Source organism: Spermophilus citellus (assembly GCF_964194105.1).
Source record: "Spermophilus citellus genome assembly, chromosome: 1".
Lineage (NCBI taxonomy): Eukaryota > Metazoa > Chordata > Mammalia > Rodentia > Sciuridae > Spermophilus > Spermophilus citellus.
Window position 1 is genome coordinate 143448316 of NC_138182.1, and position 27587 is coordinate 143475902.

Below are 27587 nucleotides of genomic sequence, written 5' to 3' on the forward strand. Positions count from 1 at the left end.
CTGTCATACCAGTGGCTCAAGAGTCTGAGGCAGGAGTATTGCAAGTTCAAGGCCAGTCTCAGCAATTTAGCAAGGCCCTAAGCAACTTAGTGAGACCCTATCTCAAAAAAAAAAAAAAAAAAAAAGGCTGGGTAAAGTAAAAAAAAGAAAGGAAGAAAGATAGATAATACTAGGTGAGAGACATAGGGGAATCCCCATACCATTTTTCTACAAATTATTCTGTAAGTCTGAAATTAGTTCAAAATAAAAAGTTATAAAAAGTAAACTCATGAATACTTATACTACTATTATTATTTGTAGCTAAAGTTAATCCAAATTGGTAAGTTCATCTTAGAAATATTCAGGAGAAAAATATGCTGTTTTTCCAGTATAGACGAGGGATTTTCACCCTGTAACATGAGATAAATGAATTTTAAAACTCACTCAGAATTGCAGAGAAGTCTGAAAACTGTGGCACCTTCTCTATTGTTACTGCTTTACTGTTATCCAGAAGAGTAGAGTTCTTGCATTGCTTTTGTTCTTTCATCTTGGGATACTCCCAATCTAATAAAGCAGGGGTGAAATGATTAAAAACTTTCAATGACAGATGACAAAGTGGCAGGTTATTTCCCCTCCTCAAGTTAGAGCCCCACTCCACAACAAAGTCCGGTAATTAAAGGTTTTGGAAGAAACAGAACAAAAGACAAGCCTTGACACCATCAAGGTAAGAAATAATCTATGGTTTGTTGCAGTTCTCTGTCTTTGTCTTCCTTCCTAGATTTTTGCTCCACAAAGATTACTGATCTGAGAAACAGACAGCATACATGCAACCATCTGATTCTCATATTTTATGTATGTTATGCCTATATATCCCATTAAATATCATTTAACTAAGCAACATACCTATACTGCTATTCCTTGATATCAGTTTTAAGCTCTCAATTGACTTCCCATTATGGAGGAAAGAAGCTATTCTCCTCTTACAGTTCCCTGTTCCCACTGTTTCCATTGTCCATATACCGTCACATCTTACAGTTAGATCAAAATTCAATCTAGATATTATGTTGGTAAAATATTACTAAAATGCTCTTTACTCTTGGGGTGTACCATGACGATCTTTTCTTTTCCCTAAAGTCAGTCTTTTTTCTCTCATTGCTTTAAGTTTCTGGGTGTTTTTCATCTATTTAATCTCAAACTCTTCCAAACTGTACAAATCCATTCCATTAATTTCATTCCCTGGTATTCTGAAGTTCGTAATGCTGTGCCTTATTTCATAATGAGTACTAGCACACTATACTCCTTTTAACCCACAAACTAATGTTCTTTAGCTCTAGAAAATATTCTTGAGTTATTTCCTTGATATTTAATTATCTTCTCTCTGTGTTTTCATTAACTTTTTCTGGAACTCCTATTTATTTGAAGCTGGACTTCATATATGGTTCCTCCAACATTTGTTCTTCCAAATTTCTATCTCTTTGTTTCCCCCTTTTCCCATTTCAATTTTTTTTTATTTTTAGTTGTAGATGGACATGATACCTTTATTTTATTTACTTATGTGGTGCTGAGGAACAAACCCAGTGCTCCATGCATCCAAGGCAAGCGCTATACCCCTGAGCCACAACCCCAGCCCCATTTCAATTCTTTTTTATGGGAAATCTATTCAACTTTATATTTTAATCCTTTAACTCGGTTTTCCATTCTGTTATTGCATTTAACTACTGGCAATATTCTATTTTTATAGCATCCTATTCTTATTTAATGAACACAACAAATTAGGGAAAATCTTTCATCATTGACAACTTTAAAAAAATATTTTCTTATTATTATTTTTATTTCTGCTTGGCTCCCTTATACAATCTACTTTCTTGGCAAATTTTTAAATATTGTTCACTATAGGCACAGTGTTATATACAAGATATGATGGTAAAAAAATTTCTATTCGGGGCTGGGGATGTGGCTCAAGCAGTAGCGTGCTCGGCTGGCATGCGTGCGGCCCCGGTTCGATCCTCAGCACCACATACCAACAAAGATGTTGTGTCCGCCAAGAACTAAAAAATAAATATTAAAGATCCTCTCTCTCTCTCTCTCTCTCTCTCTCACTCTCTTTAAAAAAAAAATTTCTATTCAACTTATTACCTGTTGAATAGAAACTCCTCATTTTCCTCTCCTACACCTCCTATCAAGCACCATTCTGCTCCTATGATTTTATCTAGCTTAGATACCTCATATACATAGAATTATAGAATATTTGTTCTTCTATGACTGGATTATTTCACTCAGCATAATGTCCTCAAGGTTCACCCATGTTGCCACAAATGAAGTATTTCTTTTTTTTTTTTTTAAGGCTGAACAGTATTCCATTGTATGTGTATATCAAACTTTTCTTTATCCATTCATCTGTCCATGGACCTCTAGGTTGTTTCCATATCTTGAATATTGTGAACAATGCTTCAAGAACATGGAAGTACCAATAATTCTTTGAGATCTTGACTTCAACACAGAAAGAGATTGCTAGATCATTCTAAATCATTCTAATTCTATTTTTAATTTTTAGAGAAACTTTTATAGTTTTTCATAGCTACTGCACCACTTTACATCTCCAACAACAGTGTACAAGGGTTATAGCTTATTCCCATGCCTGCCAATATGTTATTTTTTGTTTTTTGATAACAGTCATTTTAACAGATGTGAGGTGTTATCTCATTATGATTTGGATTTGCATGTTGCTGATTATTAGTGATGCTGAGCATTTCTTTTTTGTTTACCTGCTAGCTATTTCTGTGCGTTCTTTGAAGAAATGTCTATCAAGGTTTTTTGCCCATTTTACTGTTTTGTTTTGTTATTGAGTTGTAGAAGTTCCTTATATATTTTAGATGTTAACCCCTTTATCAGATATATGGTTTACAAACATCTTCTCCCATTCTTCAGGCTGCCTTTTCACTGTTGTTTCTTTTACCGTGAAGATGTTTTATAGTTTTATGTACTATTATCTGTCTACTTTTGTTTCTATTTTCTGTACTATTGAGTCACATTGAAGAAATCCTTACTAAGAAAATTATTATGAAGCTTTTCCTGTGTTTTATTCTGGGAATTCTACAGTTTTAGTTCTTATGTTTAAGTCTTTAATCCATTTTGAGTTGATTTTTTGTGTGTAGCATAAAGGTCCAATTTCATTCTTTTCCATATGAATAGCTAGCTGTACCAACGGTATTTGTTGAAGAGATTATCTTTTGTTTATTGTATACTTTGTCAAAGATCAATTGACCACACACACACACACACACACACACACACACACACACACACACACACATGGGTTGATTTATGGGTTCTTCATCCTACTAGTCTATGTTTCTGCCATACTGTCTTGATGACAGTATGATGGTAACATATTATTTTAATTATTATAGATTTGCAATATATTTGAAAGCAAGAAGTCTGGTTTTCCTATTTTATTTGCATTTCTCAAGATTGTTTTGCCTACTTGGGGTCCTTTGTGGTTCCATAGGAATTTTAGGGTTTATTTTGTATTTCTATAAAAAGAGCCATTGAGATTTTGATAGGGATTACATTGGATTTGTAAGGTTGTTTTGGATACATGAACATTTTATCAATAGTAAATCTGTGAATCTATGAGTACCTGATGTTTTTCTACTTGTATTTTAATTTCTTTCACTATTTTAGAATTTACAGTGTTTTGGAATTTAACCCTATAAGTTTATTCTTAAATATTTTATTCTTTTAAAAATATTTTTTAGTTATAGGTGGACTCAATACCTTTATTTTTATTTATTGTTTTTTGTGTGGTGCTGAGAATCGAACCCAGTGCCTCACATGTGCTAGGCAAGCACTCTACCACTGAGCCACAACTCCAGCCCCAAATATTTTATTCTTTTTGATGTCATTGTAAATAGGATTATTTTATCAATTTACTTTTTTTTCTTTTTCTTTTTTTTTATTGTTGGTCGTTCAAAACGTTACATAGTTCTTAATATATCATATTTCACAGTTTGATTCAAGTGGGTTATGAACTCCCATTTTTACCCCGTATACAGATTGCTGTATCACATCAGTTACACTTCCATTGATTTACATATTGCCATTCTAGTGTCTGATGTATTCTGCTGTCTATCCTATTCTCTACTATCCCCCCTCCCCTCCCCTCCCCATTTCTCTCTCTACCCCCTCTACTGTAAATCATTTCTTCCACTTGTATTATTCTTCTCTTACCCCTCATTTCCGCTTATATGCAATTTTGTAAAACCCTGAGGATCACCTTCGATTTCCATGCGATTTCCCTTCTCACTCCCTTTCCCTCCAACCTCTCATCCCTGTTTAATGTTAATCTTCTTCTCAAGCTCTTCGTCCCTACCCTGTCCTTGGTTACTCCCCTTATATCAAAGCAGTCATTTGGCATTTGTTTTTTAAGGACTGGCTAGCTTCACTTAGCATAATCTGCTCTAATGCCATCCATTTCCCTGCAAATTCTATGATTTTGTCATTTTTTAATGCAGAGTAATACTCCATTGTGTATAAATGCCACATTTTTTTTTATCCATTCATCTATTGAAGGGCATCTAGGTTGGTTCCACAATCTTGCTATCATGAATTGTGCTGCTATGAACATCGATGTAGCAGTGTCCCTGTAGCATGCTCTTATTAGGTCTTTAGGGAATAGACCGAGAAGGGGAATAGCTGGGTCAAATGGTGGTTCCATTCCCAGCTTTCCAAGAAATCTCCATATTGCTTTCCAAATTGGCTGCACCAATTTGCAGTCCCACCAACAATGAACAAGTGTACCCTTTTCCCCGCATCCTCTCCAGCACTTGTTGTTGTTGGACTTCATAATGGCTGCCAATCTTACTGGAGTGAGATGGTAACTTAGGGTGGTTTTGATTTGCATTTCTCTGACTGCTAGCGATGGTGAGCATTTTTTCATGTACTTATTGATTGATTGTATGTCCTCCTCTGAGAAGTGTCTGTTCAGGTCCTTGGCCCATTTGTTGATTGGGTTATTTGTTATCTTATTGTCTAATTTTTTGAGTTCTTTGTATACTCTGGATATTAGGGCTCTATCTGAAGTGTGTGGAGTAAAGATTTCTTCCCAGGAGGTAGGCTCCCTGTTTACGTCTCTTATTGTTTCTTTTGCTGAGAAAAAACTTTTTAGTTTGAGTAAGTCCCATTTGTTGATTCTAGTTGTTAACTCTTGTGCTATGGGTGTCCTATTGAGGAATTTGGAGCCCGACCCCACAATATGTAGATCATAGCCAACTTTTTCTTCTATCAGATGCCGTGTCTCTGATTTAATATCAAGCTCCTTGATCCATTTTGAGTTAACTTTTGTGCATGGCGAGAGAAAGGGATTCAGTTTCATTTTGATGCAAATGGATTTCCAGTTTTCCCAGCACCATTTGTTGAAGATGCTATCCTTCCTCCATTGCATGCTTTTAGCCCCTTTATCAAATATAAGATAGTTGTAGTTTTGTGGATTGGTTACTGTGTCCTCTATTCTGTACCATTGGTCCACCCGCCTGTTTTGGTACCAGTACCATGCTGTTTTTGTTACTATTGCTCTGTAGTATAGTTTGAAGTCTGGTATCGCTATACCACCTGATTCACACTTCCTGCTTAGCATTGTTTTTGCTATTCTGGGTCTTTTATTATTCCATATGAATTTCATGATTCTTTTATCTATTTCTACAAGAAGTGCTGTTGGGAGTTTGATTGGCATTGCATTGAACTTATAGAGAACTTTTGGTAATATCGCCATTTTGATGATGTTAGTTCTGCCTATCCATGAACAGGGTATATTTTTCCATCTTCTAAAGTCTTCTTCTATATCTCTCTTTAGGGTTCTGTAGTTTTCATTGTATAAGTCTTTCACCTCTTTTGTTAGGTTGATTCCCAAGTATTTTATTTTTGGGGGGGATATTGTGAATGGAGTAGTTGTCCTCATTTCCGTTTCAGAGGATTTGTCGCTGATATACAGGAATGCATTTGATTTATGCGTGTTGATTTTATATCCTGCCACTTTGCTGAATTCATTTATTAGCTCTAATAGTTTCTTTGTAGACCCTTTTGGGTCTGCTAGGTATAGAATCATATCATCTGCAAATAGTGATAATTTAAGTTCTTCTTTTCCTATTTTTATGCCTTTAATTTCTTTCGTCTGTCTAATTGCTCTGGCCAGTGTTTCGAGGACTATGTTGAACAGAAGTGGTGAGAGAGGGCATCCCTGTCTTGTACCAGATCTTAGAGGGAATGCCTTCAACTTTTCTCCATTCAGAATGATGCTGGCCTGTGGCTTATCATAGATTGCTTTTACAGTGTTGAGGTATGATCCTGTTATCCCTAATTTTTCTAGAGTTTTGAACATAAAGGGATGCTGTACTTTGTCGAATGCTTTTTCTGCATCTATCGAGATGATCATATGGTTCTTATTTTTAAGTCTATTGATGTGGTGAATAACATTTATTGATTTCCATATATTGAACCAGCCTTGCATCCCAGGGATGAATCCTACTTGATCATGGTGTATAATTTTTTTGATATGTTTTTGAATCCGATTCGCCAGAATTTTATTGAGGATTTTTGCATCTAGGTTCATTAGAGATATTGGTCTGTAGTTTTCTTTCTTTGAAGAGTCTTTGTCTGGTTTAGGCATCAGGGTGATGTTGGCCTCGTAGAATGTCTTTGGAAGTTCTCCCTCTTTTTCTATTTCCTGAAATAGCTTGAAAAGTATTGGTGTTAGTTCCTCTTGAAAGGTTTTGTAAAACTCTGCTGTATACCCATCAGGTCCTGGGCTTTTCTTAGTTGGTAGTCTTTTGATGGTTTCTTCTATTTCCTCTATTGTTATTGGTCTGTTTAGGTTATCTATATCCTCCTGACTCAATCTGGGCAGATCATATGACTTAAGAAATTTATCTATGCTTTCACTATCTTCTATTTTATTGGAGTATAAGGATTCAAAATAATTTCTGATTATCTTCTGTATTTCTGAAGTGTCTGTTGTGATATTGCCTTTTTCATCCTGTATGCTAGTAATTTGAGTTCTCTCTCTTCTTCTCTTCATTAGCATGGCTAAGGGTCTGTCGATTTTATTTATTTTTTCAAAGAACCAACTTTTAGTTTTGTCAATTTTTTCAATTGTTTCTTTTGTTTCAATTTCATTACTTTCAGCTCTGATTTTAATTATTTCTTGCCTTCTACTTCTTTTGCTGTTGTTTTGCTCTTCTTTTTCTAGGATTTTGAGATGAAGTATGAGATCATTTATTTGTTGGTTTTTTCTTTTTTTAAGGAATGAACTCCAAGCAATGAATTTTCCTCTTAGAACTGCTTTCAATGTGTCCCATAGATTCCGATATGTTGTGTCTGTGTTTTCATTTAACTCTAAGAAGTTTTTAATTTCCTCCTTGATGTCTTCTAAAACCCATTGATCATTCAGTAACCTATTGTTCATTCTCCAAGTGATGCATGATTTTTCCTTCCTTCTTTTATCGTTGATTTTCAGTTTCATTCCATTATGATAAGATACGATGCATGGTATTATCTCTACTCCTTTATATTGTCTAAGAGTTGCCCTGTGACATAATATATGATCTATTTTTGAGAAGGATCCATGTGCTGCTGAGAAAAAAGTGTAACTGCTTGATGTTGGGTGGTATATTCTAAATATGTCAATTAAATCTAGGTTGTTAATTGTGTTATTGAGTTCTATATTTAACTTTTGTTTGGAAGATCTGTCCAGTGGTGAGAGAGGTGTGTTGAAGTCTCCCATGATTATTGTATGGTGGTCTATTAGACTCTTGAACTTGAGAAGAGTTTGCTTGACGAACATAGCTGCACCATTGTTTGGGGCATATATATTTATGATTGTTATGTCTTGTTGGTGTATGGTTCCCTTGAGCAGTATGCAGTGTCCCTCTTTATCCCTTTTGATTAACTTTGGCTTGAAATCTATTTTATTATATATGAGTATGGACACTCCTGCTTGTTTCCGCAGTCCATATAAGTGGTATGATTTTTCCCAATCTTTCACCTTCAGTCTATGTATATCTTTTCCTATCAAATGCGTCTCCTGTAGGCAGCATATTGTTGGGTCTTGTTTTGTGATCCATTCAACTAGCCTGTGTCTCTTAATTGGTGAGTTTAAGCCATTAACATTTAGGGTTATTATTGAGATATGGTTTGTTCTTCCAGCCATATTTGTTTATTAATGTTACTAAACCTGATTTGTTTTCCTCTTTGATTACTTTCCCCCCTTTACTGTCCTACCTCCCACTGTTGGTTTTCATTGTTATTTTCCATTTCCTCTTCCTGTAATGTTTTGCCAAGGATTTTTTGAAGAGATGGTTTTCTAGCTGTGAATTCTTTTAACTTTTGTTTATCGTGGAAGGTTTCAATTTCATCTTCCATCCTGAAGCTTAATTTTGCCGGATACACGATTCTTGGTTGGAACCCATTTTCTTTCAGTGTTTGAAATATGTTATTCCAGGATCTTCTAGCTTTCAGAGTCTGTGTTGAGAGATCAGCTGTTATCCTGATTGGTTTACCCCTAAATGTAATCTGCTTCCTTTCTCTTGTAGCTTTTAAAATTCTCTCCTTATTCTGTATATTGGGCATCTTCATTATAATGTGTCTAGGTGTGGATCTCTTATGATTTTGCACATTCGGTGTCCTGTAGGCTTCTAGGATTTGGGATTCTGTCTCATTCTTCAAGTCTGGGAAGTTTTCTCGTATTATTTTATTGAATAGATTGTTTATTCCTTTGGTTTGTAGCTCTGTGCCTTCCTGTATCCCAATGACTCTTAAGTTTGGTCTCTTTATGTTATCCCATATGTCTTGGATGTTCTGATCATGGTTTCTTAGCAGTCTTGCTGAGCTATCTAAGTTCTTTTCAAGTTGAAATACTTTGTCTTCATTGTCTGATGTTCTATCTTCTAAGTGATCTACTCTGCTGGTAGTATTCTCAATTGAGTTTTTAAGTTGGTTTATTGCTTCCTGCATTTCTAGGATTTCTATTTGTTTGTTTTTTATTACCTCTATCTCCCTGTGTAATTGATCTTTTACTTCCTGGATTTGTTTATGTAGTTCCTTGTCAAAGTGATCTTTCATTGTCTGATTTTGCTGTCTCATGTCTTCCTTGAGACTCCAGATCATCTGAAGCATGTATATCCTGAACTCTTTTTCTGACATTCCATCTGTTGCAGCTATTACCTCTTCTAAAGTTGAGTTGACCTGCATTGCTTGTGGTCCTTTCTTTCCTTGTCTTTTCATACTGCTCACGTTTCTTTCTGCTTGGTGAAACTGTTATGTTTTTGAAATTTTCCCCCTATTTATTTATATTGCTCTTGTATAGTTGGAAAATCTCCCTTGCAGGGCGGGTAGTGGCTGTGCTCCTCCTCTAATTAGGGTGATCTGTCTACCACTCTGGTCGGTCGCAGGTATGCCCACCCTGCGGGCGCGGGTGGCGGCTCTGCTCTGCCCGCACTCCAATTGTGGTGACGTAACTACCATGCCCTCAGGTCGTTGGTCCTGATCCGGATGTGGGCGGCGGCTCTGCTCGGCCCCTACTCCAATTGGTGTGACGTGTCTACCATGCTGGCAGGCCTCTAGGCCTGTTCCGCCGGTGGGTCGCAGGTCTGCCTACCTTGTGGGCTCAGGCGGCAGTTCTGCTCAGCCCCCACTCCCAATGGGGGTACCTGACTGCCTCTCCAACAGGTCGCTGGGCGCTGGGCCTTTTCCGGACACGGGCGGCGGCTCTACTCCACCCCCGCTCCAACCAGTGTGACATGACTGCCTCGGTGCTACGTGTGCACCACGCTGGCAGGCTACCGGGCCTGTCCTGCCAGTGGGACGCAGGTCTGCCTACCTTGCAGGCTCAGACGGCGGCTCTGCACAGCCCCTACTCCAAATGGGGTGACTTGGCTACCACGCCATCGGGTCGCTGGTCCTGTTCTAGGCGTGGGCGGCTACTCTCTTCGGCCCCAGCTGCAGTTGGGGTGTCGTGATAGCACGCCGGCGGGTCACTGGGCCTGCTCTGGGCGCAGGCGGCAGCTCCACTCTGCCCCCCTGGCCCCAACAGCACCCAGCAGGACCCGAACTGAGAAGCAGTCACCGCAGGTTCCCCAACCCTGGGCCAAAGCAGCTTCAGGAGCCAGAACCCGGCCTCTCTGATCCTGGCTCACACTCCACTAGGAGCAGGCTCCAAGGAGTGACCCCCGCGGGTTCCCCTGCCCCAGGCCAAAGCAGCTCCGGGAGCCAGAGCCCGGCCGCTCCAAGCTCTCCGAGCTCAGTGCACACTCCGCTGGGAGCAGGCTCAAAGACGCAGTCCCCGCGGGCTCCCCAGCCCCGGGCCAAAACTGTTCCGGGAGTCAGAACACAGCCGCCCTGAGCTCAGCGCACGCTCCACTTGGAGCTGGCCTCAACACACAGTCTCCGCAGGTTCCCCAGCCCTGGGCCAAAGCAGCCCTGGGAACCAGATTCCGGCCGCTCAGAGCCCGGCGCACGCCTTGCCAGGAGCGAGCCCCTAGGAGTATTCTCCACTGGTTCTCCAGCCCCGAGCCTGAGCGATCTGTCTGCGAGACGCAGGCAAATACCAGCCTGAAATCACCTGTTCCGTAGCTGAATGAGCTGAGATCAGTAGAAAACAGGGATGATTACATCAGCTCTCCAAGATGGCGGCTGCTGTCCTCCTCCGTGGTCCCACCGGTGTCGAGAACCGAACTGGACTGCTTCTCTCCTCTGTCTCAAAGCCAGAACTCAGCACTAAGCACGGCCATTGCACCACTGGCAGGAGCCCCCAGAATCCGCATCGCTGCACCCCCACTCCGGCACCTCGCTGCTTCCTAGCGCGCGCCGCTGACTCTAGCTGCGGGGCACGACCCTCCGTGCGGAGAAATCGCCTGCGTCCGAGCCCCCGCAGCCGAACCTCGTGCGATGGAAATCCATCCACTAGATTCTGGAGCACCTCAATTTCACTGGAAATTCCCAACAAGATAGCCTTCAGCTGTTTCACCTCGTCTTTCTCCCGCACAGTGACGCGGCGCACTGGGGTGATGCACTCCCTTCGCCACCATCTTCTCTCCCCTCTTCAATTTACTTTTTTAAAAAAATTCTTTATAGTTGTAGATGGACAGCATGCCTTCATTTTATTTATTTTTTAATGTGGTACTGAGGATCTAACCTAGTTCCTCACACTCTTATCACTGAGCTACAGCTATAGCCCTCAATTTACTTTTTATTTAGTTTGTTATTAATGTAAAGAAATACAACTGACTTTTGTGTTGATTGTGTATCTTGCAACATTACTAAATTTGTTTATTCAAATAAGTTTTTGTGGAATCTTAAGGGTTTTTTAACATATAAGATCAAAGTTCATATATTTTGAAAATAGAGGTAATTTTATTTCTGCCTTTTCAATTTGGATGCTTTTAATTGTTTTTGTTGCATAATTGATCAACACTATACTAAACAGAAGTGGTAAAAGGAAAATATATCAGTTCTTTTTTTAAATCATTCAGTATGTTAGCTGTGAGATTTTCTTATATAGTCTCTTTTATGTTGAGGTAATTGACTTCTCTTTCTCATTTGTTAAGTTTTTACCATAAAAGCATTCTGTCAAATATCTTGCATCTATTGAAATGATTATACAATTTTTATCCTTCATTCTATATGATGTATTACATTTATTTGTAATCGAAACATCCCTGCATTTCAGGGATGAATGCCTCTTGGTCATGGTGTAGGATCCTACTAATATGCTGTTGAATACAGAGTGCTAATATTTTGTTAGAATTTTTGCATCTATTTTCATCAGGGATATTGATCTATAGTTATCTTTTCTTGTAATATTAGTTTGGCTTTGGCATGAAGTTAATGCTGATCTTGTAAAATGAATTTGGAAATGTACCCTTCTCTAATTTTTTTTTGAAGAAATGGCATTACTTTTTAAAAACTGTTTGGTGGGATTTGCTCATGAAGCCATGTAGTCCTGGACTTTTCTTTGTTGGGAGGTTTTTTGATTACTGATTCAATTGTCCTTTCTTATCATTGGTCTGTTGAGACTTTCTATTTCTTCATGATTCAGTCTTGGTATGTTATATTTCTAGGAATTTATTCATTTCTTGTAGGTTTTTCATATGTTGTCACATAATTATCCAGTTGTTTTTTGTGATTCTTTTTATTTCTGTGGCATCAGTTGTAATGTTTTGTCATTCACTTATAATTTTATGAACCTGTATCTCCTTTTTTTCTTGGTAAGTCTAGCTAAAGGTTTGTAATGCTGTTCATCTTTTCAAAAACTCTTAGTCTTTTTTTCCATTGTTTTTCTATTCTCTATTTCATTTCTGTTCTAATTTTTATTATAGCTTCCCTTCTGCTAACTTTGGGATTTGTTTGTTCTTTTTCTAGGTCCTTTATGAGTAATTTTACCTTGTTTGAGATTGTTCTTTTTTATTGTAGTTATTGCTACAAAACTCCAAGTACTGCTTTGGCTATATTCCATGATTGAGTATGTTGACTTTTTTATAATATTTTTTAGATGTTAATGGATCTTTATTTACTCATTTATATGGAGCTCCAAACTGAACCCAGTGCTTCACACATGCTAGGCAAGAACTCTATCTCTGAGCTGCAACCCAGCTCTTCCATTAATTCTTTTTTTCATATTTTTTTTAGTTGTCAATGGATTTTTAAACTTTATTTATTTATTTATTTATATGTGCTGCTAAAGATGGAACCAAGGGCCTCACACATGCCAGACAAGCACTCTACCACCGAGCCATAGTCACTGAGCCCCACTGATTCTTTTTTTTATATATAATTTTTTTAAAAAAGAGAGAGAGAGAGAGAGAGAGAGAGAGAGAGAGAGAGAGAAGAGAGAGAGAGAGAGAGAATATTTATTTTTAATATTTATTTTTTAGTTTTCGGCAGACACAATATCTTTGTTTGTATGTGGTGCTGAGGATCGCAAGCATGCCAGGCGAGCGCGCTACTGCTTGAGCCACATTCCCAGCCCCAGCCCCACGGATTCTTTATTCTTGAACCACTGTATTGAATTTTTAAGTTCAGTTATTATGTTATTTTGCTCCAAGATTTATTTGGCTCTTTTAAAATTTTTTCTCTTAGCCAAGCACAGAGGCACATGCCTATAATCCCAACAGCTTGGAAGGCTGAGACAGGAGGATCATGAGTTCAAAGCCATCCTCAGCAAAAGTGAGGCACTAAGCAAACTCAGTGAGACCCTGTCTCTAAATAAAAATACAAAATAGGGCTAGGGATGTGGCTCAGTGGTCGAGTGTCCCTGAGTTTAATCCCCGGTAACCCACGCCCCCATACCAATTTTTTTTTCTTTGTTCAAATTTTTACTTTGTTCATGTCAATTTTAATTTCATATATTTAGGTGCTCTGATGTTAGGTATACATATACATTGTATATGCTATATCTCCCTAGTGAGTTGACCCTTTTATCATTACACATTGTCCTTCCATATCTCTCATTTCTATGTCTCATATTAATATAGCCTGGCCTGAATAAACAGTTCTCTGGAGCTTCATTTGGCATCTTTATGATTAATATTTTGAATTAGTTGTCAGATAATTTATTGTTTTAATAAGTTTTATATTTCTGTGACCAAAAGACATTTGTTGTCTACTTAGAACTACTTAGAGGAGGAAAAGTATATTTTGGCTTGGGGTTTCAGAGTTTCAGTCAATGGTTGGTCAACTTCATTCTTTGGGCCCGAGGTAAGGCAAAACATCATGGCAGAAAGGCATGGTGGAAGCAAGATGCACAGTTCATGACAGTAAGGAAGTAGAGAGACCACTGTTCACTGGGGACAAAGTAAACCCCAGAAGCATATCCCCAGTGACCTACTTACTGTTTCCAGTCCCACCTGTACCTGTCTACAGTTACCACTCAGTTAATCCATGTTGTTGAAAAGTACATGAGATAATAGATAATCTATAAAGTTCAGGAGAACAAGTATACATTCATTACATACAAAATTGATTAATAATAAAATGTGTATGTAAGTGCTAAATGACATTTCTCCATTCTTCCCTGACCTGAGGGCTCTTGCTGTATATTCCTATGTGACTAAGCATGAAACACAATGGTAGTAGTCAGGGTATAGATGAGTTGGTATGGAAGAGAAGTATGCCTTCTCAAAAGGAACATTCATTCACTGGAAGATTTGTAGATAAAGGAATAATTTCTACAGTGCAGCAAATTAAGGTTGAAATTATATTCTCACCAAAAAAATCTGATCCTCTGAACAGTTCAGGTGATGAGAAACTATCTAATTCCTCTTCAATACTCTTGTGTTCTGTATAAGACTCTGTGGTTGAACAGCTCAGGAGAGAACTGGAAACATCACATGGCAAACTTAGTCCTACAGAATCAAATACAAACAAAAGGGTAAACTGTTTTAATAGAAAACAGACTTGAAATCCTAAGAATTCAAATTCATAAAAAGTACATGCAGTGTATACTATGAATATAAGACTGCTTCTACAAACAAATTAAAAGCCAAATATTAAAATCCACTTTAATTTGATTATATATATAATTGAATTCAGAGGCACTTAACCACTGAGCAACATTCCCAGACATTTTTGTTTTTTTATTTTTAATTTTTATTTTTAAAAATTTTTAAATTGTTGACAGAGCTTTATTTTATTCATTCATTTGTATATAGTGCTGAGAATAGAACCCAGTGCCTCACACATTCGAGGCAACTGCTCTACCTCTGAGCCACAGCTCCAGCCCAGTCCTTTTTATCTTTATTTTGAGACAGATCCTTGCTAAATTCCTGACTAGCTTTCAACTTGCAATCCTCCTGTTTTAGCCTACTGAGCTGCTGGGAATACAGGTGTGTGCCACTGCACCTGGTAAAATAATTATTTTTGATATTAACAAAATCATTATAATCTGTTGTTTTTCAAATTTTAGTTTGATGACTTACTCCTTTTCCAATTTTGATTCTTGATTAAAAATTCAAGTTTACATACAAGTAATTCATCAATTGTAAGCTAACTAGCTAAGGAGGGAAAAGGGTAAATCTCGTTATTTCATCTAAAAAACAGTGAGTCTACATATAGACAAACAGATCAAATAAACTGAATAGATAGTCCAGGAATAGACTCACATATATATATAAGCAACTGGTTATTTTTGATTTATAGAAAATACCATTTATTCCATACAAAATGAAGTACACATTATAAAAAGTAAGAACCTGCTACATGAGGACAGTAGTAAAATCCCAACTATTAGTAAAAATTCATTTTGGAAACTTATTTTTAATCAATTTTTAAAAGGAATTTAGTGGCAAAATGTTACTCTTTTAAACAAATTGCACCAGAAAACTGGATATCTATATGCTTAAATAAAATAAAACAAAAAACTTCACATTCACAGTATCCGTCATCATATAAAAATTAACTCTAAATGGATCTCAGACCTAAAAGTAAATCCTAAAACTATAAAATATCTAGAAAAATATGGAAAAAAAATATGAGACTGGATTACATAAAGATTTCTTTGATAAATCACTAGAGGATGGATGATTCATAAGACAATAGCAATGATAAATTGGACTTAATCAAATTTAAAAACTTCAAAGGAAACTTAAAAAGAAAAGAAAAGCTATAGATAGGGAGACATTTGCAAATAAAATGAAATCTCAGCATATACAGAACTTTGATAACTCAATAATCAGAAACAAACTTCCCAATAAAAATGGGTGAAGTATCTGAACAAAGACTCTCCCAGACCAAAAGGCCTCAAATAAATTCTATGATAGTGAACTAGACTGAAGAACTTTCCAATGAAGATAGAAAACAATATGCGGAGCTTAGGAAAACCAGAGGGTTTAATAGGAATAGGGAAAATATACTGTTAAATTTAGTCAGCATTCATTAAACAACTCCAACAGGACAAGATAGATGTCAACATTGATAGAAACTGGTGAGGTGAAGAGGTTAAGGATCAAAAGGGAACACTGCTCTGAATACCTGTTGTTTCCTGTCACAGAACTCACTTACGTCCATCACATGTCTTATATCTTTCTAGTACCTTTCTGAGACAACTAACTCTTTGCCCTTCATCCCTCATTTTTTTCTCCTATTCCAACCTTTTTGTTCAAGATGGAAAATGTTTTTTATCTTTTCCAACCACACCCACTGCAACACTTAAATTGATTGACCCAATCTACCATCCTTCTTTATAGCTTCAACTGTTGCAGGTAGGTTATCCCTCACTACTCCAAATGTCCTAGAGTGACCTGCCCCTGTCCTTGCTACCGTTCACACTCTTCTTGCTCTGTCTTCATCCACTCATATGTTATATCTGTCTTGCCTTCTACTGCTCAAAATTTCATGAATACTTCTCAGCAGAGCTATTCCTTCCACCAAACCCTAAAACTCAAGTGAGGTTCAGATATAAGGAAAGCCCTGTACTCACCATCTGGGTAGTTGGGTAAAGAAAATAATAAATGTTCATGCTGTATCAGTGGGAGGTTGTTCCTTGTGTCACAAGTTAGAATTTTTTTATTAAATTACTTATTTATTTTAATTTGTTATACATGATGGCAGAATGCAATTCATTTCATATAGACACATATAGAACACAATTTTTCAAGTCACAGATTGTACAAAGTATTTTCACACCATTCATGTCTTCATACATGTACTTAGGGTAATGACATCTAACTCATTCCACCATCATTCTGACATCCTTGACCGTTCCCTTCCCTTCCCTTTGCCCTATCTAAAGTTCCTCCATTCCTCCCATGCACCCTCACCACTGCATTTATGAGTCAGCATCCTCATATCAAAGAAAACATGCAACCTTTGGTTTTGGGGGGATTGGCTTACTTCACTTAGCATTATATTCCCAATTCTATCCACTTACCTGCAAATGCCATGATTTTATTCTCTTTTATTGCTGAGTAATATTCCATGGTGTATATATACCACATTTTCTTTATCCATTCATCTACTGAAGGGCATTTAGGTTGGTTCCACAGTTTAGCTATTGTGAATTGTGCTGCTATAAACATTGATGTGGCTGTGTCCCTGTAATATGCTATTTTTAAGTCCTTTGGCTATAGACCAAGGAGTGCATAGTTGGGTCAAATAGTGGTTCCATTCCCAGTTTTCCAAGGATTCTCCATACTGCTTTCCGTTTTGGCTGTACCAATTTGCAGTCCCACCAGCAATGAATGAGTGTGCCTTTTTTCCCACATTCTCACCAACACTTATTGTTGTTGTATCCTTTTTTTAATACCTTTATTTTATTTATTTATTTTCATGTGGTGCTAAAGATGGAACCCAGGGCCTTGCACATCTTAGGTGAGCTTCCTACCACTGAGCCACAACCGCAGCGCCTGTTGTTTGTATTCTTTTTTATTTATATATAACAGTGGAATGCATTATAATTCTTATTACATATGTAGAGTACAATTTTTCATATCTCTGGTTGTATACATAGTATATTCACACCAATTCGTGTTTTCATACATGTACTTTGGATAATGATCATCACATTCAACCATCATTAATTACCCCTTGCCCCCTCCCTTCCCCTCCCACCTCTCTGCCTTACCTAGAGCTCATCTATTCCTCCTATGCTCCCTCTCTCTATCCCACTGTGAATCAGCCTCCTTATATCAAAGAAAACATTTGGCATTTGTTTTTTTGGGATTGGTTAACTTCACTCAGCATTATCTTCTTTAACTCTATTTACCTGCAAATGCCATGATTTTATTCTCTTATTGTGGAGTAATATTCCATTGTGTATATATGCCACATTTTTTTATCCATTCATCTATCTAGGTTGGTTCCACAGTTTAGCTATTGTGAATTGTGCTGCTATAAACATTGATGTGGCTGTGTCCCTGTAGTATGCTGTTTTTAATTTCTTTGGGTATAGACTGAGGAGAGGGATAGGTAGGTCAAATGGTGGTATCATTCCCAATTTTCCAAGAAATCTCCATACTGCTTTCCATATTGGCTGCACCAATTTGCAGCCCCACAAGTAATGTATGAGTGTACCTTTTTCCCCACATCCTCACCAACACTTATTGTTGTTTGTTTGCATAATAGCTGCCATTCTGACCGGAGTGAGATGAAATCTTAGTTTTGATTTGCATTTCTCTAATTGCTAGACATGTTGAACACTTTTTCATATATTTGTTGATTGATTATATATCATCTTCTGAGAAAAGTCTGTTCAGTTCCTTGGCACATTTATTGATTGGGTTATTTGTTTTTCTGGTGTTAAGATTTTTATATATTCTAGAGATTGGTGCTCTGACATGTGTGTGGTATGAATTTGTTTCCAATTAAAAGGCTTTCTATTCACCTCACTGATTGTTTCTTTTGCTGAGAAGAAGCTTTTTAGTTTGAATCCATCCCATTTATTGATTCTTGATATTAATTCTTGTCCTATAGAAGTCTTATTTGAGGAAGTTGGGGCCTAATCCCACATGATGGAGATTTGGGCTGACTTTTTCTTCTAATAGACGCAGTGTCTCTGGTTTAATTCCTAGGTGCTTAATCCACTTTGAGTTGAACAAGTTAGATATTTAAATGCATTTAAAATTACAGGTTTATCAAATTATACTACATTTTTTAAAAGCCAAGTAATTCTAAAAACCTTATAAAAAAAAGCTGCAATCTTATCTCATAGCTCTCAACTATAATCCCCTACTTTCTAGTAACCTCTATTATCTACTCTTGTTTCTTTGATAGTCACATTCTTTATATTTCTAAATTAAATGTATTTAATGTTTCTATTATTGACTGTCAAAATATATTCACAGTGGAGCCATCTATAAACTATATTCACAACCTATTGCCACACAGTTTTGTCCTTTGAGTAATTTTACCTAATTTAAAAATTAGTTTTCTAAGTACTTACCACTATTTCATCCCAACTTTCTTCAGAAGCATAAATTTCCTTCCAATATTTTTAAAAACACCAGGTTGTTATTTTTTCCCTTCCTTTTATTTCTCTCTCCTTCCTTCCTTCTACTTTTTTTTTTAAATATTTTTTTAAGAGAGAGTGAGAGAGGAGAAAGAGAGAGAGAGAGAGAGAGAGAATTTTTAATATTTATCCTTTAGTTCTCGGCAGACACAACATCTTTGTTTGTATGTGGTGCTGAGGATCGAACCCGGGCCACACGCATGCCAGGCGAGCGCGCTACCGCTTGAGCCACATCCCCAGCCCATACTTTTTTAATTAATTAATTTTAATTAGGTATATATGACAGCAAAATGCATTTTGATTCATTGTACACAACTGTAGCTCAACTTCTGATTTCTCTTGTAGTACACTGCTAAGAGCCACAGCCAAGTAATATGATGCATGGCATTTTTGGTTGAAAGGTGATGCCAGCAAGCCATTGAGATGATATGATTATGTTAAGATCTGCATTCATATGGATATTGGACTCCTGCTGTCCACCTTGGCCTGCTACAGGACTCCTGGAGAGTTCCCATTGGTTGGGGAAGTGCGGTAGGCGGGAATTCCGGAGGAGGGACTTCCTGTTGGTGTCCGGAAGAACGCTGCATGGGTTCGGTGGGCAATTGTCCCTAATTGTCCTGGGAGCATATGGGGCATTGGTGGCAGTTTCAAAAATAAAGTTTGTTCCTGCTTGAGTGGCTCATGATTTTGTGCCCAGCCAGACTGCGGCAGTACACGATGTAGCATCACACCATATAGGCATCATACATGAACCTAGGGTAATGATGTCCATTTCATTCCACCGTCTTTCCTGCCCCCAGACCCTAACCTCTCCCCACCCTCCCCTTTGCCCAATCAAAGTTCCTCCATTTTTCCCATGCCCCCATTATGGATCAGCATCCACATATCAGAGAGAATATTCGGACTTTGGTTTTTTGGGATTGGCTTACTTTGCTTAGAATTATATTCTCCAACTCCATCCATTTACCTGCAAATGCCATAATTTTATTCTCTTTTAATGCTGAATAATAATCCATTGTGTATATATACCACAGTTTCTTTATCCATTTATCTATTGAAGGGCCTCTGGGTTGGTTCCACAATTTAGCTATTGTGAATTGAGCTGCTATCAATATTGATGTGGCTGCATTACTATAGTATGCTGATTTTAAGTCCTTTGGGTATAGACGGAGGACTGGGTCAAATAGTGGTTCCATTCCAAGTTTTCTAAGGAATGTCCATACTGCTTAAAGATTGGTTGCACCAATTTGCAGTCCCACCAACAATGTATGAGTGTGCCTTTTCCCCTATATCCTCACCGACAGTTATTGTTTGTATTCTTGGTAACTGCCATTCTGACTGGCGTGAGATGAAATCTGAAAGTAGTTTTGATTTGTATTTCTTTAATTGCTAGAGATGTTGAACATTTTTTCATATATTTATTGATCAATTGCATATCTTCTTCTGAGAAGTGTCTGTTCAGCTCCTTAGCCCATTTATTGATTAGGTTTGTTTGTTTGTTTGGTGTTAAGATTTTTGAGTTCTTTATATATACTGGAGATTAGTGCTGTATCTGATGTGCGGGTGGCAAAAATTTGTTCCCAATTAATAAGGTCTCTATTCACCTCACTGATTGCTTCTTTTTCTGAGAAAAAGCTAGCTGAAATTTGTACTGGTTTTCCTCTAGACAGGTATCTACTTCAGATTTTCCTTTATCGTTATCCTAAGAAACTCATTTACATGTTTCCTGTATTAAAGGCTTTAATTTGTGGGTCCTGTGATTTCTGTATTAATTTACTGATTTTATTAGAAAATTTCCTTCATTTCCTGAGAAGAGGTGCCTAGAAGACCCATCTAAAATTTTCTTCAAGCTATCTTCACATTTGAGCGACAGTGTGGCTGGGTACAGAAATCGAGATTTGTATATTCAAGAGTACATTTGAATATACAAGATTAGTACATTCAATTAATACATTTTTGATATATGACAACTTTTAAATCATATCGTTCCCTCTTCCCCTTCTGCCTCACATCTGGACAAGGTGACAACAAAGTCTGGTATTCATCATTTGAAAAAGTTCAAACTACACATGGGAAATCTCATTTTGGTCACTCTTTTACCACTATAAAAATCCCAGACCAGTCTCCTTTCCCTGCCTACTCAACCCATTTTCAGTCTTGTTTGGGAGCCACATTTCTCTCCAGAAAGACTCATTATATGAATAAAAACCAACTGTCTTGTGTAGATGGCATCATGGGTCTTGAAATCCAAATAAAATTTTGGGTGAGTCTTCATTCTACCCTTGCAAAATCAGTTCTCTTCAGAATTGTAAATGCACTTTCCCCACCATGTTCTAGTTTCTTTTTGGAGTTGCTCTTCAGAAGTCCAGTGTCATCAAACTATTGACCACTTACTTCCAACTGCTTTTATTTTTCCTCTGGATGACTAAAACACTTTTTTTTCTTTATTCTCAGGGTTATAAAACTATTTAATGTTGTATCTTGGTGTGGGTCTTTATTTCATTTATTGTGATAGCATACTTTATACTATCTGAAATTTGTTCTTGACATATCTGTTCATACTGTTTAGAATCTGAAAGGTGCTTTCAACATGTGTCCTTATGACCATGTTTAATTCTCAAAATATTTCTAGTCTTATGTGTTTAATAATTTCTTTTGAGTTTACTCTATAATATTAGAAATCATGATTTTTCAGATATTATAATTCTTGGTCTCACCCTCTAATTATTTTTAATTACAGTGCTCATTCAGATACCATAAGGTTCATTGTTTTCAAGGGTATTATTCAGTGGTTTTGCTCTCCTCACAGAATTATGCCATCATTATCACTATTTTTATCATCTTTTTGATTTCTTCTATTCTCCCAAATGTTTCCTTACATTTATTTTATATTTCTATAGGATGTTTTATTTCTGATTTTATATTTTTAAAATTACTTTTTTCTTTATTAAAGAGAGAGTGATAGAGGAGAGAGAGAGAATTTTTAATATTTATTTTTTAGTTCTCGGAGGACACAACATCTTTGTTGGTATGTGGTGCTGAGGATCTAACCCGGGCCGCACGCATGCCAGACGAGCGAACTACCGCCTGAGCCACATTCCCAGCCCTTAAAATTATTTTTGTTCTATGAATTCTCCTTTTTTATGGTCTCCTGCACTTGTTTTTTGGAAATATTTTTCATGACCCTAAGTATATTAATGAAACTTTTTTTTAAAAATGGTCTCTTTCCTTTTCATTATCTGTGTCATTCAAATTTATTTTTATTTGTATCTTTTAAGTCAACGCTTGTGATTGTGACTGTGTGCCCACTCAGGCCAGTTTGCTGTAAAGTTCATAGGATAGAACAATTTCTGACTAGTACCACAAAGTCTCCTTTTTCTACTATGAAAACCTGGTGATAAGAATAATCCAGAAAAAGCAGACATGAAGAGAAAACATACAGTTTGGGATTCTATTTTTTTTTTTAACCATAGCTAAACCATGAACTAATGGGTTTTTAACAGAAAGGTCTTATCTTTGCATAATTAGCCTTGTCAAATTATTGCTCAGTGTTTTGCCATTAATCACCTCTTTTGAATTTAAGATACATAATTGTAATTAAAACTGAGTCAAAGTTGACACTGCCTTATAATTTAGTTTCTAAACTATAATTTAGTTAGATGTCTGGTTATTGATCACAATAACTGCTTAATATAACAATAAAGTTTTTTATTAACCCAAAAAAAAAAAAAGATTTTCTTCAAATGCCTGATAATTCTTCAATGATCGAGGATGAAGCATTAAAAAAGCATTATAAAGGGGTTTAAGAAGAAGTAGGTTTTACTAAAAGGTATTTAGACATGGACCAGGCTATTACTGCCAGAATATACGTCATCTCCTCTGCAGAGAAGGAGGAACCCTCTAATCTCCTTCTTGGGGTGTATTTGCCTGAGTAGGATAAGGAGTTCAAGGGTTTTACCACTGAGTATAGAGACTTTCACTTAATTCCCTTCCCTAATTTTCAGTATAGCACCTTTCACTTGAGCAGCACCTAATATCTCTTAGTCAAGTCTCTCTGCTTCAATCTATCTGAACTGTCAGGGTGGGCAGAAGGATAGTTACCTTCACAAGCATGGATCAAAGAATCTGCTACCTTAAAAGTTTTCCATATGTCCCAACACTAACTATACCCATTCATTCAGGAATATGTGATGCCTCCAATTCCTGAAACTAGAGCCTGAGTCAGTTTGCTTCTTGGTTTATACTTACTCTAGGAACCAAGCATTAAGCCTTTTGTTTTAGGTCATTAATTCAACTATAATTCATTCATCTATCTTCCAGGTACCAACCATTTTTGATTATCTCTTACCTGCTGCAGTGTATTCTTTTTTTCACCTAGTGGCTTCACACCTCTTTTATGCCTTTATTGGTATTTTAGTACTGTTTCAGAAGGGAAAAATAGATGTGTATGTTCAATCTCCCTCATTAAATATGCAATTCTGAATTGATTTTTCAAGACGTACAAAGTTACTAGATTGTACTCTGCTTGGAAGTAGTTCTCAGGGTTTTATCCTGGCAGCAGGGACTAGTAATTGCCAGTGTTTCCAATATAATTAGGAGATAAGGGGAAGGATATCAGGTATTTCAAATGTAGTTTTTTTGGGGGGAGGGGTACCAGGGAATGAACATGGGGGTACTTGACAACAGAGTCACATCCACAGCCCTATTTTGTAATTTTATATAGAGACAAAGTCTCTCTGCTTAGTGCCTCACTTTTGCTGAGGTTGGCCTTGAACTCTCGATTCTCCTGTCTCAGCCTCCTGAGCTGCTGGGATTACAGGCATGTGTCACCACGCCAGGCTCAAATGTAGTTCTTAATCTATCACCTTGACAATTCTTTCAGGATCCCTTCATTACAGTTTTGGAGGATTTTTTTTTTTTTGCATGTATTGGTCAAGCTGGAATGTCTCTAGAGCTATTTTTACCTCTGCAGTGGTTTGTTTCCACTTTTGATATATTCACCAATTTGATCTCATTTGCTTTTAAGAATTCCTCTGTATTTCTGGTGTGCCAAAAAACATCCTTTTTTTCTTTTCAAAAATAACTTGAATTATATCAGTATGTAGATGAATCAGATTTCTACCACCAGCCCTGCATGTCCATCTGCCCATTTGACATTGCTGGTCATCTTAAAGGCATTCATAACTTACAGTTAAAGTGATCATATCATTCCTATTTTAAAACTTTAATGGCTTCCTGCTGCTGCAAAGATAAACATCAATATCTTTGACATGGACTACAAAGCTATACAAAGTCTGTAGTTGTCCTACAGTCTTGTAATCACATTTCCATCTACTGACCATCTTTCAGTTCACTGAACACATAATGGTCAGTCCCATGGTAAGGTCTTTGCAAATGCTGTTCCTTTTGCCTTGATTTCTCTTTACTCATCACTTTGCATAATAAATTTCTACCCTCCTTCCTTTAGATCTCAATTCAATTGCCATTCCCTCAAGGAAACATTCCCTAATTTAACTAAATTCAATTAATTACACTCAAGTCAATCTCCCTTTTGTAACACTAATCACAATAACAATTTCATATTCACTGGTATGTGCTTGTAGGCTTTGGGGATGAGGTATAGAGTACAATCAGAAGGATTTACACTGGGCAAGGGGAAAGATATGTTCCCCTGAAATAGAAAGCTGAAGAGAGATACAAATGAATGTTGATTAGGAGGAAAGACAGAAAGCACTAATAATCTTACCTGATATTAGTTCACTATTAGATGAACTACTATCAACCTGGAGGTCCTCAGTCACTGAGTCCTATGTGGAATAAGAATAAAAGAGCATTAATTATGTGACTCAATATTTTCACATCATATTGATTTGGTTATTTTAAACATGAAAAACTAATGTCAATTTTGTATATCAGTTTCATATGTATAACAGATTCAGCTTACTGATCACAAATGTAATCCTTTATTTAATATTGTATCTAAAAATAAATATTAAACTATAATACTATGGACATATATATAGGTAATCAACAATATAGGAATCCACTTACTACTGTGAGATAAACCAGTAAATAGAAGTCAAAGGTGAATATTTTTCTGATCCCCTAAGGAGGAAAGGCTTTTTTCTCTAAATATAAAGGCAAACAAATATATTAAAAGAAAAAAATTAATAGATAAGTCTAAAATTCTATATCTAAAATTAAATACATAAACAAACATGGTAATATTTGTCATATAGGTATAAAACTATCATCAATATGTTATAAATAGATATTACACATACCAAAAAAAAAAAACAAATGGTGAGTAACTTGAGGAAAAAGAGTACCAACTCACTAGCATTCAAAGATATGGAAAACAACTACACACACACACACACACACACACACACACACACACACATTCAGTTTGAGTAATATGGCGCCAATTTGCCAACATGATTAAAAAAAACTGTAAATACAATCCACTCTTTGACCTATTGCAAAGTATTTATTTTAGTGTAAGAATTTGAGATATGTAAAAAAAAACCTTCTGTACCAGGATGTCCACTAATATCTACAATAGCAAAACCTTAGAAATAATCTCAATCTCCAACAAATTACAGTATATGTATCTATCCATAAGACAAAACACTAAGACATTAAAAATCATTTTTGAAGACTATTTAATGTTAAGGGAATATATACAAAAGCATAAAAATTTGTAAAATGTTTAAAAACACACAGAATAAAAGCATAAAAATATAAAATTTTGAAGAAACTTTAAAATATTTTTTCATAGTATAAATCATCTACAAGGAACACTTTGTTTTATGCTGTTAAAATATGAGGTAAAAGAGTTTAAAAAAGAAAAAAGCCTTAGGTAGAAGCTGACATCCCCAAGTCATGCTACAGAGAAATATGTAAGCTAAAAATATGGGATTTGATAATCACGTTTAATGCGAATGTCAGATAAGTCACAATTCATTTTTAAAAGTCGAGTTTCCCCCAAACTACTGCTATACAACTATAAAATATTGTACAGAATCCACATTAAGTACACCAAGAGTTTATATAGTTTATGAATGAATGTTAGACTGCTCTGTAACATATTGAACTCTTGGTAATAAATCATATTTCTAATGGTTAATAGAAAGTCAAATGGAAACCATGAAAATGGCTTTAAAATGTCAAAGTGCTACCCAAACATAAAGAAATCATTAAACAACATTTTGAATCTGTCACACAGAAAATGAGCCATAAATACATTTCGCCAATACTTGTTAAAGAAAAAAAATGAAAGTGAACAGTTATGAATCTACCTGAGTCAGAAATTTAAGGTCTTCTTATCTAAAAACCACACCACTCTTGATAAAAAACTAGAAAGCAATGCAGTTTCTACTGAACAAAGACCATTTTATTCTTTCATTCGGAAGGGCATTAACTACTACATGTGTCTACACTAAGTGTACCCTCCCACCATAGGAGAAACATACATACACTCAATGGAGCCATCTTCTCATCCTGGGTCTCTTCTCCAGTGCTATTTTCTTTCAGGCTTGTCTCTCCTGTAATGCTTAACTGAGTGCTAACAAATAAACAACACAATTAGTTTGCACCATGTGGATTTGACTCTACCTGTCTCTCTCTTCATATTGTTCTGAACCTGAAAGGCTCTTTAGAAGCATCTTCAGGAAGAAGTAAGGACCAGGAGATTTGCACCAATACCCAAATGGCACCACAAATACTTTCCTAGAGGTTTTACATTTCACTTGCTTTAGATAACTTGGCAAGATTTCAGCTTTTTTTTTTTTAACAAAATTCTTTGTGAAGTCAAATTTCTCCATCTAAGTAAAACAATATTAGAGTATTCCATTTATTCTCTTTGTTGAGTCTTAGAATGGCAGGCTACTTTGCAAAAAAAAAAAAAAAAAAAAAAAAAAGAACTTAGGTTTTCTAAGAAGCCAGGCGGCCTGGACTGCACCCAGACTACCCACCTTGGCAATGCAGAGCTGCTAGCTCCCTGCCTGCTCTGCTCGGTCTCTGCTATCTTCGGCAAACCGTGCTGTTTGCCTTTCCCCTTCAGGCCTGCAAGAGGGCAGCACATTTCAGGGAAAGAGCTTGGCTGCCCACTCAACGGCCTGGGGGAACCCTGGGCTGGGGGCTCAGGCCTGCCGCCCTGCCGCCCTGCCCCCCACCTCCCGGGGACGCGCCGCAGCTTCCCCACCCCCGGGTTCCATGGAAAGGACAAGCCTTGAGCCCAAACCTGGCCGGGCCTGTGTCCTCAGGGGCAGGCCTTGGTTAGGAGTCGGAGTTACATTGAGCCTCTGGCCTGCCCGCTTCTTGTAGGTGTAGACCCGTAAAGACCACAAGGCCACCCCACTCCTAGGCCTTGGGAGCCCTGGGGCCCTCGACATCCTGTCCTGCCTCGTCCTTTCCTGAGGAATCGAGCTACAGTCAGAAGCACAGACCAGGCCTGCAGACCAACACTCCAAAGCCAGAGCCAAGGAGTCTCCTCCAGCCTTTTTATCTCGTTGAGGCCTGGCAGGGGCTTCTGGGAAGACGGAGGATTCGGAGGCCCCGCCCCCGGAAGGAAGCGCTGGGTCTCCTCGGGTCTCACTGACAGCGGAACCTGAGT

At 37.1% G+C, this 27587-nt stretch overlaps 1 protein-coding gene across 1 annotated transcript in view; it reads right to left on the minus strand.

Annotated features, from left to right (window-relative positions):
- Positions 1-27366, minus strand: part of MEIKIN (meiotic kinetochore factor) — a gene marked incomplete at both ends in the record, with an annotated part of 128298 nt that extends 100932 nt beyond the window's left edge. The window contains 6 exons of the mRNA XM_081298189.1: positions 424-543; positions 14235-14372; positions 24717-24777; positions 26450-26537; positions 26947-27037; positions 27216-27366. Coding sequence (XP_081154315.1) covers positions 424-543; positions 14235-14372; positions 24717-24777; positions 26450-26537; positions 26947-27037; positions 27216-27366 — 649 coding nt within the window. The remainder of the gene's footprint in view (positions 1-423; positions 544-14234; positions 14373-24716; positions 24778-26449; positions 26538-26946; positions 27038-27215) is intronic.
- Positions 27367-27587: the final 221 nt, after the last annotated feature.